The following is a 16,258-nucleotide window of genomic DNA, read 5'->3' as shown; positions in this document are numbered from 1 at the left end:
ACCCTTTCAGTCACTACCCAAAGCTCATGACCATAGGTGAGGGTTGGAACGAAGACTGACAGGTAAATTGAGAGCTTTGCCTTCCGGCTCAGCTCCCTCTTCACCACAACGGTCCAGTACAATGTCCACATTACTGCTGATGCTGCACCAATCCACCTGTCAATCTCCCGCTCCATCCTCCCCTCACTCGTGAACAAGACCCCGAGATACATGAACTCCTTCACTTGAGGCAACAACTCATCCCCAAACCAATCCATACAATTTATGTTAAAAATATCTTTATTATTTTACTTAGTTCCCAAACTTGTGATAATTTCTCAGTCAACATTTCAACACAAATACATTTTTAGAACTCTTTAAAAATCTTTTTTTTTCTTCGATTGAGGCTGAATTCTTTTCTCGCTATGCACAGAGTGATGAACTTCAACAGGATAATCTCTCCATCTCGTGAGCTAGGTGTATGAACGGGATGGGTCGAGACATTCATTAAGCTAATTATCAAAATTCAAACAGTTTTAGACTGGTTTGTTAAAAAAAAAAAGCTCCGTACGTAAATCTGTCAAAACAAATCCTTGATCTCACATCAAATGCCAAGAGGTATTCACTTGAACCCACTTCGCTGGGCAATCGAACCTCAACCTGAAGGAGTGCCTGATCTCTCAAACTAGAAAAGACTGACAGTTAAATCAACAATATGCTCCTGACAGATCCAATTCATGTTCAGAATCACTTCCTGTTGGGGGGTTTCAGCACCACAGAGGTCACATACCTTTTGATTTGTGTGTGTGTGTGTGTGTGTGTGTGTGTGTGTGTGTGTGTGTGTGTGTGTGTGTGTGTGTGTGGTCACAGGCTTGTGTTTCAGAAGCGTCCACGCAGGAGAAACATGAGGAAGATGGCGCTGAGGAGGATGCAGAGTGTACACACGGTGGGGACCACAATCTCCGTCACCATCTCCATGTGCCTTATCAGCGGATCTGAAAAAGACGGGAGAAACAGCCACATCTTCATCATCTACCTCCGTCATCATCTCACCACAGTAGCCGTCAACGCGACCTCGTCATTCACCAGCCAAGGCCTTGTGCACCTTCAGACTGGGAACTTCAGACAGTCTCGGGCCTCCTAGCTTAGCGTTAGCTCGTACTGACCCGCAGCGAGCAGCTGGTTGCTTGAAGAGCAGGACTCCAGAGCTTTCCTCCTCCAGCTGTCCACCTGTGTACAACACAGAGGGACAGTGTAATGCTGACTGACTGACACCAGCTACACGTAGGCCTGCTGCAGATCGCACCACACAGCCGGCCAGGCTGTGGTGTAAAAACATGTCCTCAGAATCAGTCTCCCTACTAAAGCACCGGTCAGTGATTTGATGCTTCACACACTCGGTTCGTCTTTCTAACTGTTGGGTTTTCCTGACTTGTGTGTACATGCAGTGCATTCAGGTGAGATTCAGTTCTCTAAAATGATCAGAATCCCAAACTAAGGGCGTCCGGGTGGCGTGGCGGTCTATTCCGTTGCCTACCAACACAGGGATCGCCGGTTCGAATCCCCATGTTACCTCCAGCTTGGTCGGGCGTCCCTCCAGACACAATTGGCCGTGTCAGCGGGTGGGAAGCTGGATGTGGGTATGTGTCCTGGTCGCTGCACTAGTGCCTCCTCTGGTCGGATGGGGCGCCTGTTCAGGGAGGAGGGGGAACTGGGGGGAATAGCATGATCCTCCCACACATTACGTCCCCCTGGTGAAACTCCTCACTTTCAGGTGAAAAGAAGCAGCTGGTGACTCCACATGTATCGGAGGAGACACGTGGTAGTCTGCAGCCCTCCCCGGATCAGCAGAGGAGGTGGAGCAGCAACCGGGACGGCTCAGAAGAGTGGGGTAATTGGCCAAGTAAGATTGGGGAGAAAAAGGGGGAAAAAAATCCCCCCCCAAAAAAAGAAGAATCCCAGACTAGTAGACTTTGGCTGTGTTATAAGTATGGGACGGTCCACGACGAGGCGGTCTTCTATCTAAAAACAATGACTGCCATGATGGCGAACAACCTCCCAATGCTTTCTTAGCAGAGGGAGGTCATTTGAAATGACTTTTCTTGACAGAAAATAATCATTTTGACCAGCTTTCTTCATGTACACTTAACCTGCTAACATGAGCCTGTGAATGCTTCATGAAGCGCCGCGGTAGTCTGGAGCGAAACAGAAACGGTGGCGAGGCCGCGGAGGTGGTGAGGTGATGAGTCTCGACAACTGGCTGCAATTCACAAACAGCTGACTGCAGAATGCTTTAAGTGACCAGTCCAAACCCAGTATTCAACATAGCCGTGTAATAATACTGCACGAAGAACTGTTTACACACAGAAACAGTGGCGGCGACAGGGTATGGCTTGGTTGGGCTACAGCCCACCTTGGCCCCACCGTGGAACAACCAAGAATATTACCGAGCAGAATTAGCCAACCCAGCGCCTCCACATTAGCCTGGTCGCCAGACCAACTCGCAAATGCGAAGGGAAACTCTCATTTTCGATCTCCAAGCGATGTTATCAACGGGCACAGACCAAATGCTGCTATTAGAGTGATGACACCATTTTCATAAACAGAAAGGACACACGTTCGGATAAATTAGCTTGCTAGCTAGCGCCATTGACATTTGCTGTAAGTTATAATCACTCATATGAACAATTACGCTGCCAAATATGAAGCTCTCAGACACACTGTGTACTGCTGGAGTTCAGCACTACGGACAGGCCGACGTGACACAGTGTTTGTGTTTATACGCTACGTGTTGTGTTCTTGTTTCAAATGCTGCCGCCGCACAGCATGCAGTGAACGGATGTGCCTGACGCCATGAATGAGTTGAAACAGCATGAACAGTATCGTGTAAACTACTGACCGTCCACGTCCGTTGCTCTCGATGTTATTTTGCGTGTGAAAAAAGGAGCCTGCAATCATCTAACCCGTAGTCGCCCAACGCGTGGTATTTCTAGCTGCTGGGAGGGGGCTGCTATTCTATTGTGTATATATTCACATTGAAATTCTGACATTGATTTGAGCCCCGCCACTGTACGGATTAGCCCCACTGTAATTTAGCCAACAAAAATAATGATAATACTCTGCCGCCGCCACTGACACAAGACACTCTTTCACTGTGGAACCTTGTCCACCACCCTGCAGTTTGGTCTTTTCCATGAAATGAACTCATGAAAACGTCTAAACCGTGTTGCATCGTCACTATTCACAACTATTCTGTTGCTTTCTCTCTCCTCTTTTCTCTCTCCTCTTTTCTCTCTCTATCATTAATAATCTGCCTGCTGCGCCGCGGTCGCTCTCAACCCTCTCGGTAAGCGTCCACGCCCGTCTCCATCACCACATCCTCTCTAGAGAAGGGACACAGCGTTACCTCTCTCTGGTTGGGGAAGCCGTTGGAGCTGATGATGCGTTTGTAGTAGTGGACCGAGGCTTTTGGATAACGCGGTTTATTTTTGTTTCTGAAGTCCACGTAGTAGAGGCCGAATCTCTCCGAGTAGCCTTCATCCCATTCAAACTTATCCAGGAGAGACCAGGCCGTGTAGCCTTTGACCTTCACGCCATCCTTCAGGGCTGCAAAGCAGGAGCACACACGCTGCCGTCAGTAACATGTCCGTGTTTCAGAACGATGAGACGGGAAATGAGCTGGTCCTAAAATGTGGACGAAAAGCTGCTCTTCACCGTTGTGTTTTTTCTTACCCTTCAGCATCTGGTTGATGTAGTCCTTAAAGAACTGCATCCTCCACTCATCACAGAGGTCAGTGCAGGTCATCTTCTCTGAGACACCGTTCTCTGTCACGTAGATCATGGGGTTTCCATACTGAGTCTGTCAGGGGCAACATGACGTTCATGAAATGTTCTTCCCGTTTTCTCACTTGCTCTTCTGTAAAGAGCATCGCATCACATTTTTATGTATGAAATGTGCTTTATAGACAAAGATTGATTTACAGACTGAGTAAATGGATAGCAATATACTTGAAATTTACTTCTGAAACGCCTTTCGTTAAAAATGTAAAAAATTAAATTCCTATTCCTAATTATTTCTGAATTCCTATTTCTTAAAATTCCTTTAAATTTCCTTTCTAAAATTCCTTTAAAATTCCTGGAAGGACTACATGTCCAGTCTGGCCTGGGAACGCCTTGGGATCCCCCAGGAGGAGCTGAAGGGCGTTGCTGTGGGGGAGGGACGTCTGGAGTGCCCTACCTAGCTTGCTGCCACCGCGACCCGACCCCGGAGCAGTGGCTGACTACATGTCCTTATTACATGAATGAATGTATTGATTGACTGTTAGTTCATACCTTGACAAAGTTGAGTAAACGCCTGAATCCCCAGGGAACAGAGTAAAGCCACTCGGAGCCGGGGTCCGGCCAGCGAGGGTCGACCAGCTCCACCAGGTCCCGGTCGGTGAAGTAGCTGCTGACCGGACCGGATGGGTAGTTCTTCTGTGTGATGTACCGGGTGGTAAAATGGCCGACGCCCAGAAAGTCACAGGTGCCCTTGATGTAACTCTTCTCCTGAGACGAGAAGACGGGCAGCCGTGACGCTCCCAGGCCCTGCTGAGCACTCTTCCTCCCTGCCGAAGAAATTCAAAGTCAGACTGAAATAAGTTCTCAGATTTACTTTTTTTTACATCTATAAACCTTGCACAAGGCATAATAAAACAAACAGCAACAATTATTTATTTGTAGATGACTTATATTGTGATTTCGTTATACCTTTATCCATAACTGTTCTCAATTGTCTCAAGAACTGTGAGGCAGTGGTCTAGTCCTCATTAATATTCATGAGATGGCCTTTGAGTGACAAGTTCAACAAAGGGTTGGTGTTAAGGGAACCAAACTATCCACATGTCCACTGCTAATCTGACTCAAAGGAGGACGTGGATTCAGAGTGACAGAAAACATCAGACTGCAGTGACCTCCTCGCAGTGTCACTCGTACATACCAACGTATTCCTTCATGACCTGGGGGTAGTCTCCGTTGAAGACCGGCGTAGCAAACCAGCCCAAGTAGAACTGGACATATCGCTCTGCTGCCTCGATGTCTCGTTGGTCCGTGATGTCCACCGGTTCTCCCCAGTCAGCAGAGAGGGAGATACCAATCAGGCCTACACAGACACCACAGGGCCCAATACAACTTCAATGTTCTGTCAGTAAAATAACCACTTAAAAACACTGTCAGTACCAGGACAGACATCAGAATTATGCTTAATGTGTTGAACTGATGTGATGACGCATATATATATATATATATATATATATATATATATATATATATTATTGTTAAAAAAAACTCAACGATAGGGAAAGTGCTCAACAAATAAGGAGCAAAATAATCCAGTTAGTCAAGTAAATTCTTTATGAGACAGTACAAGCCTGTGTCATGCTATAAGCAATCATATAATGACAGCTGATGATTGCTTATAGCATGAAACAGGCCTGTACTGTCTCATAAGGAATTTACTTGACTAACTGGATTATATACATTATATACATACATATCAGGAATAAGGAACAATTTGTTGTCATTTCTTTCATGTACTTGCATACACAAAAGAAAAGAAAGATAAAAACACACATCCAAAAACGACACCACCACCAACAACAACAACAACAACAACACACCAACAGATAACAACCCAGTCCACTCAGTGCAACACAGTCCAAAAAGCCAGCGAAGGCCAGCCAGGATGACTGTCGGAACTGCTGGTCTGCGTGGGCTAGCAGTTAGCTTAGCCTGCCCTCTGTGCCTCCTCTACTTCGGGTGCAGCTCCAGGCAGGGCCGTGGTCCCTGGGCCCACCGGACACGGCAGACCAGGCTCCCTCAGCCGATCCAACGCCAGCTCTCCCAGCCAGACACCTTCGACACACCTCCCCCCCTCCACACGACGACACTAAAACACAGCCAACGCTAGGCGAGGCCGCCGTCCACGTCAGACCGCCCTTGGTGCTTCATTTTCGTGCGCAGTTCCAGGCAAGGCCGTGGTCCCTGGGCCCACCGGACGCGACAGACCAAGCTCTCCCAGCCGATCCAACACTAGCTCTCCCAGCCATTAAACGAAAAAGAAAGCAATAAAATCTAAGATCAAAATAAAAACTTCACGAACGACACAAACTTAGACGTAGACATGGACAAAGACACTGCATGGTCGGTACTGGGTGAAGCCGCTGCAACCGTGAGTTCGCGCCGCCATCTTCCCACACCGCTTCCGGTATATCTACTGCTACTATTTTCGGCTGCTCCCGTTAGGGGGCGCCACAGCAGAGCACATCCCTTCCTGTCCTCTGCATCTTCCTCTGTCACACCAGCCACCTGCATGTCCTCGCTCACCACATCCATAAACCTCCTCTTTGGTCTTCCTCTTTTCCCCTTCCCGGATATATATATATATATATATATATATATATATATATATATATACTGTAACGACCCGCCAGCCAGTGGCCAGCGTGTCTTCTTATCCATGCACGTTACAATATATATCAATATTGATATTCCACTCCTCATTAGTTGAGCACTCTTATCAACACCATTGACGGTTTCTGAAGAAAAAAAAACGCTATATATATACACACACACACGCGCACACACACACACACACACACACACACACACACACACACACACACATATATATAATCCAGTGATTCAAGTAAATTTATTTTTTATTTTATTTATTTCTATTTTTTATTTTATATTTTTCTTTTAATTTTTCTTTTTAATTTTTTCAAATTTACTCAAATCACTGAATTATTTTGCTCCTTATTTGTTTAACACTTTTCCTACCGTTGAGTGTTTCCGTTGTGTGTTTCGTTTAACGAAATTCATATATATATATATATATATATATATATATATATATATATATATACAGTGCATCCGGAAAGTATTCACACCCCTTCACTTTCCCCCCATTTTGTTATGTTACAGCCTTATTCCAAAATGGATTAAATTCATTTTTTTCCTCATCAATCTACACACAATACCCCATAATGACAAAGCGAAAAAGGTTTTGTAGAAACTTTTGCAAATTTATTAAAAATAAAAAACTGAAATATTGCATGTACATAAGTATTCACACCCTTTGCTATGACACTCAAAATTGAGCTCAGGTTCATCCTGTTTCCACCAATCATCCTTGAGATGTGTCTACATCTTGATTGGAGTCCACCTGTAGTAAATTCAATTGATTGGACATGATTTGGAAAGGCACACACCTGTCTATATAAGGTCCCACTGTTGACAGTGCATGTCAGAGCAGAAACCAAGCCATGAAGTCAAAGGAGTTGTCTGTGGACCTCCGAGACAGGATTGTATCGAGGCACAGATCTGGGGAAGGGTACAAAAAAATGTCTACAGCTTTGAAGGTCCCGAAGAGCACAGTGGTCTCGAACATTCGTAAATGGAAGAAGTTTGGATCCACCAGGACTCTTCCTAGAGCTGTCCGCCCAGCCAAACTGAGCAATCGGGGGAGAGGGGCCTTGGTCAGGGAGGTGACCAAGAACCCGATGGTCACTCTGACAGAGCTTCAGCATTCCTCTGTGGAGATGGGAGAACCTTCCAGAAGGACAACCATCTCTGCAGCACTCCACCAATCAGGCCTTTATGGTAGAGTGGCTAGATGGGAGCCTCTGCTCAGTAAAAGGCACATGACAGCCCGCTTGGAGTTTGCCAGAAAGCACCTAAAGGACTCTCAGACCATGAGAAACAAGATTCTCTGGTCTGATGAAACCAAGATTGAACTCTTTGGCCTGAATGCCAAACGTCACGTCTGGAGGAAACCAGGCACCTCTCATCACCTTGCTAATACCACCCCTACAGTGAAGCATGGTGGTGGCAGCATCATGCTGTGGGGATGTTCTTCAGTGGCAGGAACTGGGAGACTAGTCAGGATCGAGGGAAAGATGAATGGAGCAAAGTACAGAGAGATCCTTGATGAAAACCTGCTCCAGAGCGCTCAGGACCTCAGACTGGGGTGAAGGTTTACCTTTCAACACGACAACGACCCTAAGCACCCAGCCAAGACAATGAAGGAGTGGCTTCGGGACAAGTCTGTGAGTGTCCTTGAGTGGCCCAGCCAGAGCCCAGACTTGACCCCCATTGAACATTTCTGGAAAGACCTGAAAATAGCTGTGCAGCGACGCTCCCCATCTAACCTTACAGAGCTCGAGAGGATCTGCAGAGAAGAATGGGAGAAATACCCCAAATATAGGTGTGCCAAGCTTGTAGCTTCATACCCAAGAAGACTTGAGGCTGTAATCGCTGCCAAGGGTGCCTCAACCAAGTACTGAGTAAAGGGTGTGAATACTTATGTACATGCAATATTTCAGTTTTTTATTTTTAATAAATTTGCAAAAATTTCTACAAAACCTTTTTCACTTTGTCATTATGGGGTGTTGTGTGTAGATTGATGAGAAAAAAAAGGAATTTAATCCATTTTGGAATAAGGCTGTAACATAACAAGTGAAGGGGTGTGACTACTTTCCGGATGCACTGTATATGCTGACAGGCCCTGATGGAAAAACAGGCGGCGCTAAAGCCTTCAAAGGAATGTCTGCAGTGTGGACTGTTTCTGTCAGTGTGACAGTTACAACCCTATGATGAAGGGATACAACTAAATCTAACCTGATGTGCATTTCTAGAAACATCTGGTGACGACTGAAAGGGGCTGATATTTACAACAAGTAGTGAGGACTTGATATTCACAAGTAGTGTGGACTTAGGGTGACAGTGTGCAGCTTTAAGGATCAGTCTGTTGTAGAACAAATGTAAGAACAAAGATGTTTGAACCATGCCAGAATAAATGTGACATGCTTCCTCCATGTCAGTAATTTAAATAATTAACTTCTTCTCCCTTCAGTGAATGCAGACATGTGAAAACCCTGTAGTGTTTAGTGATAATTCAGGACAGGTTAAATAAATAAATAATAAAATAATAAAATCATTAATGAAATAATTATGCAGTGTTGTATAGACGTCTGCGTCTGCACCAAGCATCACACTTACAGTTCAATAATACATAAACTGCACTGGTGGAAACTAAGACACATGATGCAATGAAAGGAAATGAAATGAAAAATATCGGTAGCGGGATCGGGATCGGTACTGGCTGAGATGGAAATGATGGGTTATCGGATACAGGCAAAAAAGTGAATATCATGTATCCTGAATGAAAGCAGCCAACAGTCTGTGTGTTACCTTTCTGTTTGCTCCGCCACTGAGTGTCATAAGTGTGCCACACTTTAGCATGGGCCTGTTGAAAAGGACAGTTGTTACTCTGATACACATCGCACACATGGAGAACCACACCAACTGCTCCATTACCTTGATGATGTGGTGAGCGGCTCTGTAAGCCCCGGTTCCTCTCAGCTTCAGTCCAGGTGCGTGTTCCCCTGTCTCATAGCCCTCCACCGCCACTGACTGAAGACACGATACAGTAAAGCCCCGTTTCCAAACATTCTGCAGCTACAGACGGATGACCAACTACAGAAAAACCCAACACCAAGTGTCTCGGTAAGGTGTTGGTCCACCACCAGCCCCCAGAACAGCTTCAATGCTCCTTGTTATAGATTCTACACGTCTCTGAACTCTACTGGAGGGATGGAGCACCATTCTTCCAGAAGAAGATGGTGGTGGACAGTGCTGTCTAACACGTCGGTCCAAAACCTCCCATAGGTGTTCAGCTGGGTTGGGATCTGGTGACTGTGAAGGTCATAGCATGTGATGTACATCATCTTCATCCTCATCAACCCATCCAGTGACCCCTTGTGCCCTGTGGATGGGGGCATTGTCATCCTGGAAGAGACCCCTCCCATCAGGATAGAAATGTTTCAGGGCATCCAGGTAGCGTGGCGGTCACCACGAGAATCGCCAGTTCGATCCCCGTGTTACCTCTGGCTTGGTCAGGCGTCCCTACAGACACAATTGACCGTGTTTGTGGGCGGGAAGCCGGATGTGGCTATGTGTCCTGGTCACTGCACTGGTGAAAAGAAGCGGCTGGCGACTCCACATGTATGGGAGGAGGCATGTGGTAGTCTGCAGCCCTCCCCGGATCGGCAGAGGGGGTGGAGCAGCGACCGGGCCGGCTCGGAAGAGTGGGGTAATTGGACGGGTACAATTAGGGAGAACATTTTTTTTTTAAAAAAGGATGACAGAAATGTCTCATCATAGGATAAAGGTGGTCACTCAGAATAACTTTGTATTGATCTGCAGTGACCCTTCCCTCTAAGGGGACAAGTGGACCCAAACCATGCCAGGAAAATGCCCCCCACAGCATAGCAGACCCCTGGACCCCCCTTACTGTATTCAGGTTTTCCTCTAATTGTCATCCGTCTGCACATTCCACTTGTGTTTACAGAGCTGTGAGAAGAGTCTCTCCCAGTTTTAAACTTGCGATGAGAGACGTACCCATGGGTTGTTGAAGGTGATCCAGTACTTCACCCTGTTCCCAAACCTTTCGAAACACAGGTTGGCGAAGTCGTTAAAGTAGTACACCATGCTGACGTTCTGCCACCCGCCGAACTTCTCCTCCAACATCTGCGTGATGCAAACACACAGAGAAAGAGCTTCTCCACCAGGGTCTACCTTGTCCTATTCCAAACATGGTGTGCTTATGTATCTCACTTTTTACTTTCCGTTACACGTTTCTTATGTTATTTATGTCATGTCTAAGTTGGACAGGGGGCGACTCTGGTCGACATGCTGACAGTGTGACGTGACCTGGCGGATAAAACAGAGGACGCTCAGCTCAGCGCTAGTGTGATGTACCTGTGGTAAGTCCCAGTGGTACAGCGTCACGACGGGTGTGATCTTACTGTCCAGCAGCATGTTGATCAGCTCATCATAATACTTGATGCCTTTCTCGTTGATGTGGTCGGCTGAAAGAAGCGACACCCCGTTACACGTTTAATTTGACCACAATAATCAACAGTCCCCGTCAGTGAACTCACAATTCACTGCTTGATTTATAACTCATTCATTCATCATCCAAACCGCTTATCCTTACTCAGGGTTGCCGGGACGCTGGAGCCTATCCCAGCAGTCATTGGGCGGTAGGCGGGGAGACACCCTGGACAGGCCGCCAGGCCATCACAGCCCCCCCCCCCCCCCCCCCCCACACACACACACACACACACACTTTCACACCTAGGGACAATGTAGTACGGCCGATTCACCTGACCTACATGTCTTTGGACTGTGGGAGGAAACCGGAGCCCCCGGAGGAAACCCACGCAGACACGGGGAGAACATGCAAACTCCACACAGAGGACGACCCGGGACGACCCCCAAGGTTGGACTACCTCGGGGCTCGAACCCAGGACCTTGATTTATAACTGTCATAGAAAATTGTATGAACATAACATCATGTAGAAAAAAGTTAATTATCCATGAAGAAGTGTCGACGTCTGGGCGCCCGGGTAGCGTAGCGGTCTACTACGTTGCCTACCAACACAGGGATCGCTGGTTCGAATCCCCCTGTTACCGCCGGCTTGGTCGGGTGTCCCTACAGACACAATTGGCCGTGTCCGCAGGCGGGAAGCCTGGATGTGGGTATGTGTCCTGGTCGCTGCACTAGCGCCTCCTCTGTTCGGTCGGGGGCGCCTGTTCGGTGGGGGGACTGGGGGGAATAGTGTGATCCCCCCACACGCTGGGGAAACTCCTCACTGTCAGGTGAAAAGAAGCCGCTGGCGACTCCACATGTATCGGAGGAGGCATGTGGTAGTCTGCAGCCCTCCCCGGACCGGCAGGTGGAGCAGTGACCGGGACGGCTCGGAAGTGTGGGGTAACTGGACTGGTACAATTGGGGAGAAATGGGGGAGGGGGGGGGGCAAAATTTTTAAAAAAAGCAATGTCGATGTCTGACACGTGGCATTACCCTTGAGGCCGCTGGGTAGGATTCTGGGCCAGGAGATGGAGAAACGGTAGTGATTCAGCTTCATGTCTTTCATCATGGTGACGTCATCCTGTCAAAGTTAAATGAAGACACCAGAATTGAAATGGTTGCACCGCTAGGGCTCGGTAGACAGAAAAGCACTTTTCAACTTTTACTGTTTTACTTTTCAGTTCTGTTTTTTCCTCTGGACAAACACCAAGCTGGTTTTTGAGTGGTACCTTGAACTTGTAGTAGCCTTCACAGGACGAGTCTCCCGTATCGTTCAGCAAGATTTTGCCCTTCTTGCGGGTAAACGTGTCCCAGATGCTCATTCCTTTGCCGTCGACGTTCCAGGCTCCTTCCGTCTGATAGGCAGAGCTTCCCGCTCCCCAGGAGAAGCCTGTGGCAGAAGAGCATCGGTCAGGTTGTTTCCAGCGTGGCTGGATCAGCAGCAGCACCGGGCCCAGAAGACCGTCACAGGGCTGTGGTCCGCAGACCACACCGCTGATCAGTCACTGTGACCTACTCTGAAGGTCATGTTCAGAAAGCTGCAGCTCGTCTGGTGTTCAACCGCCCTAAGTTCTCCCACACAACTCCCCTTCTCATGTCCCTACACCGGCTCCCAGTAGCTGCTCGCATCCAGTTTAAGACTCTGGTGCTGGCCTACAGGGCAGTGAAAGGAAAAGCTCCTTCCTGTCTCCAGGCCATGGTCAAGCCCTACACCCCCGCCCGACCACTTCGCTCTGCTGCCTCGGGACGCCTGGTTGCCCCGTCGCTCAGAGGCCCCTGCTGCCGATCGACCCGGTCGAGGCTCTGTTCTCTCCTGGCGCCACAGTGGTGGAATCAACTCCCCACTGATGTCAGGACAGCGAAGTCGCTGCCCATCTTTCGGCGCAGGTTGAAAACTCACCTCTTCAAGAACTACAACCCTGTTACTTGCTCTTAGCACTTATTGTATTCACTCATTAAAATTTTTTTTAAAAAAATCTCTTTCTTGCACTTTTACTTTAGCACTGGTTTTGCTCTTAGATGCTTGTTTAGATGCACTTATGACCTCTGATGACCAGTAGTTCTCCTGATTTCCTACATTAAATGATGCACTTATTGTAAGTCGCTTTGGATAAAAGCGTCGGCTAAATGACTGTAATGTCATGTAATGTAATGTACACATGACTGTGGCAGGGGCTCAAAATACGCCCCCTATAGATGCAGGACAAGTGTTGATTACAGATAGTCTTGCGATACCAGACAATCAGGGATCTTGGCCCTACCAGTCCTCCGTCTGTAGTGCAGAGACGTGTTTGGACACGGACTTGTGACTCTAATTACCACAGCGATTTAATTTACTGTAACTCAATTACTAGTCCACTGCAGCGTAACTCACACTACAGATTTAGCTCGTCTCATTATAAACTGGCTTTGAACTTTAAAACAACTCCTCGGAAATTTTGCTATAATGACACAAAAAACAAAAACGAAAAAAGTTTTTTCTAGATTGTAACCCGGTCCAGACAGTAAAAACCCTAACCGTGTCTTTACTCCATCCATGTATTAAACCAGCTGATCTGGGAAACTAATCAGGGGGGGTGGGGTGGCGATTGTGGTGGGCACTAAATGTCCCCAGGGTCCTGTGGCTGGTTCAGCCCTGGTTTCAAGGGTTTTTTTAGCAGGTTTTCAGGTGTTTCACCCTGATTTTAAGGTGTTTTTAGGGTGTCTGGCTGGGAGAGATGGCGCTGGATCGAATGGGAGAGCTTGGTCTGCTTCGTCCTGTGGGCCCAGGGACCACGGCCCCTGCCTGGGGCTGCACCCGAAGAGGAAACACCGAGGGCGATCTGACAGGACGTGCAAGCGGGGCAGGCTAAGCTAACTGCTAGCCCGTGCAGGCCGGCGGTTCCGACAGTCAACTTGGCTGGCGTTTGTTCTCCTGGACAGTGATTTTTTTTGTGTAGTTAGGATATGTGTTTTAGTTTGGATATGTGTGTTCTTGTGGTTCTGGGATATGTGTTTTTGTCTTTGTGTTGCACTGCTGCGGGCTGGGGGAAACGACGAATTGAGTGTTCCTGATTCCCGATTTTTATTGGTTCACTTGGAGACAGATGTCCGCGCCCGCTGCTTGGGTGTCGGTGCTGTGTTCATACCGGTGGGGAAAGTGCCGTAATAGAAGGAGCCTTGATCGTTCTTGGTCCAGTCAAAGTCTTCGCTTGCCGACACACACGCCAGCAACACCAACCAGCAGCAAAGCGCCCGAACGACTCGCAGGAACATGGTGACGTGGAGAGGAGAGGAACAGTCACACCTGAACACAGGAGAAATCCACTGAAACCTCACCTTCTGCTACAGACAGACAGACAGACAGATAGACAGATAGACAGATAGATAGATAGATAGATAGATAGATAGATAGATAGATAGATAGATAGATAGATAGATAGATAGATAGATAGATAGATAGATAGATAGATAGATAGATAGATACGTAGATAGACAGACAGACAGACAGACAGACAGACAGACAGACAGACAGACAGACAGACAGACAGACAGACAGACAGACAGACAGACAGACAGACAGACAGACAGACAGACAGACAGACAGACAGACAGACAGACAGACAGACAGACAGACAGACAGACAGACAGACAGACAGACAGACAGATAGATAGATAGATAGATAGATAGATAGATAGATAGATAGATAGATAGATAGATAGATAGATAGATAGATAGATAGATAGATAGATAGATAGATAGATAGATAGATAGATAGATAGATAGACAGACAGACAGACAGACAGACAGACAGACAGACAGACAGACAGACAGACAGACAGACAGACAGACAGACAGACAGACAGACAGACAGACAGACAGACAGACAGACAGACAGACAGACAGACAGACAGACAGACAGACAGATAGATAGATAGATAGATAGATAGATAGATAGATAAATAGATAGATAGATACTTGTCCCACGAGAGGATATTGGTTTCCACCTGTTGCACAGAGCCTCACATACATGTACACACACTGTACCTACATAGAGGACAGAGACACAACAACACATTAACACAACAGTACACACGAAGGGCTGACACACAGACATTTAGTGTGTTGTAGGATACAACAAATGTAGACCAGATAAATATATAAAGAGGGAAAACAACCCATTGCCGGTATCGAGCCTCAATGTAAAACAGAACCATCCGAGTCAAATCTTTTCCAAGGCAGGTGTGTGATTGACAGGTCAAAGGTCAGCCACGACACAAAGAGAAATGTCAAGATCACAGTTTGAGTTTTTTTCGCTGCTCGGTCAAAACTCACACGAAAGCGTTATCTGTTATCTGCCAGAGGCGCTGAGCGACACATCCTAACAAATCCTACGACTTAAGGACGAATCCCTGACGGTCCACTGGGAACCCTCGGTTGCGTCCAGGTGGAAACTACCTGGCTTCATTTCAACCAGCTGTTGGACACGCTAACACAGAATGCTATCAGAGACAGAAAATAAGACAGCTTGTCCAGCATGGTTACTATGAGCGACATTTTCCAGCTACTCTTTATCTCCAGTGGTGTGAAAATTAAACAGATAAACACATAAATAGAGAAATGAACAGATAGGAGGCCAATCCCCTCGTCCCTCAAAAGGCTTCTGTCGGCCTCCGCCCCCCACGACCACATATAGACGTCTACCTGGGTCACCGCCTGCATTTGTCTCCGCTGAAAACGACTCCAAAATGCAAGAAAGGTCCACAGGCCTCTGGATCTAGTCCATTCCCACATGTGTCCGCCGACAAACCAGCGGGTTTCACCAAACAAAGCGGGCTGAAGCCTCCAGCAGGTTTTCCACGTTCCACTGAACCATGTGGCCCCAAAACAGCAGCTCCATTGGGACTCAGTGGAGTGTGATGGTAATGTGCTGGCCAAACAGATCTTTTGGAACAAGGAGGCATTTTGACACTGTAAGCAAAGTTCATGTCAGGGAGTTCACTTGCAGATCGGCCTTTATTTATTTTTCCTGCTAAGGCTTTGTATCAGCAGCTTTATGTTTTCACAATGGGGGGGGGGTGTCATAGAATAAATGGTAGAAAGGCCACATTGTGGGGGTGGGGGGGGGGGAATCAAGATGATTCCTAAAGTCACGGAGAAGGCCGATAAAAGAGCTCCAGATCTCCGCCCGCGATTCCTCTCTCGCCGCCGTCGCCGAAAATAAAACCCATGAGCAAACAAGAAAGACCACAAAGCGCCTTTAATTTGACTCCTCATCGCCTAATTAGCAACGATCAGTCTCGCCGACGGCTCATTCTGCTCGGACGCCCGCTGGGCGTGATACGACACACGGCACGGGGGATACACACAGTTCTGCACGTCAG

General features: G+C 47.4%; 1 protein-coding gene across 1 annotated transcript; it reads right to left on the bottom strand.

Moving 5' to 3' along the window:
- Positions 1 to 858: 858 nt before the first annotated feature.
- Positions 859 to 15,774, bottom strand: LOC130112121 (lactase-like protein). Its single transcript, XM_056279413.1, has 14 exons — positions 15,698 to 15,774; positions 14,023 to 14,180; positions 12,124 to 12,284; positions 11,888 to 11,975; positions 10,780 to 10,889; positions 10,420 to 10,548; positions 9,337 to 9,432; positions 9,211 to 9,265; positions 4,958 to 5,119; positions 4,312 to 4,586; positions 3,712 to 3,838; positions 3,386 to 3,585; positions 1,146 to 1,209; positions 859 to 974 (listed from the first exon to the last, which is right to left on the bottom strand). Exons 1-14 carry the CDS (start codon positions 15,772 to 15,774, stop codon positions 859 to 861), a joined length of 1,818 nt encoding a protein of 605 aa, XP_056135388.1.
- Between the last annotated feature and the right edge of the window lie 484 nt (positions 15,775 to 16,258).

Source organism: Lampris incognitus, chromosome 4 (genome assembly GCF_029633865.1).
Source record: "Lampris incognitus isolate fLamInc1 chromosome 4, fLamInc1.hap2, whole genome shotgun sequence".
Classification (NCBI taxonomy): Eukaryota; Metazoa; Chordata; class Actinopteri; order Lampriformes; family Lampridae; genus Lampris; species Lampris incognitus.
Note: the sequence above shows the minus strand (reverse complement) of the source record. Positions and strands in the feature narration are given on the sequence as shown.

Coding starts and splice junctions, on each gene's coding strand:
- LOC130112121 (XM_056279413.1), bottom strand. CDS start 15,774: ATGGAGCTGCTGTTTTGGGGCCACATGGTTCAGTGGAACGTGGAAAAC. Junction 9,433..10,419: donor TCACCTTCAACAACCCATGG/GTACGTCTCTCA, acceptor TCGTGTCTTCAG/TCAGTGGCGGTGGAGGGCTA. Junction 975..1,145: donor CAACCAGCTGCTCGCTGCGG/GTCAGTACGAGC, acceptor CGTCTTTTTCAG/ATCCGCTGATAAGGCACATG.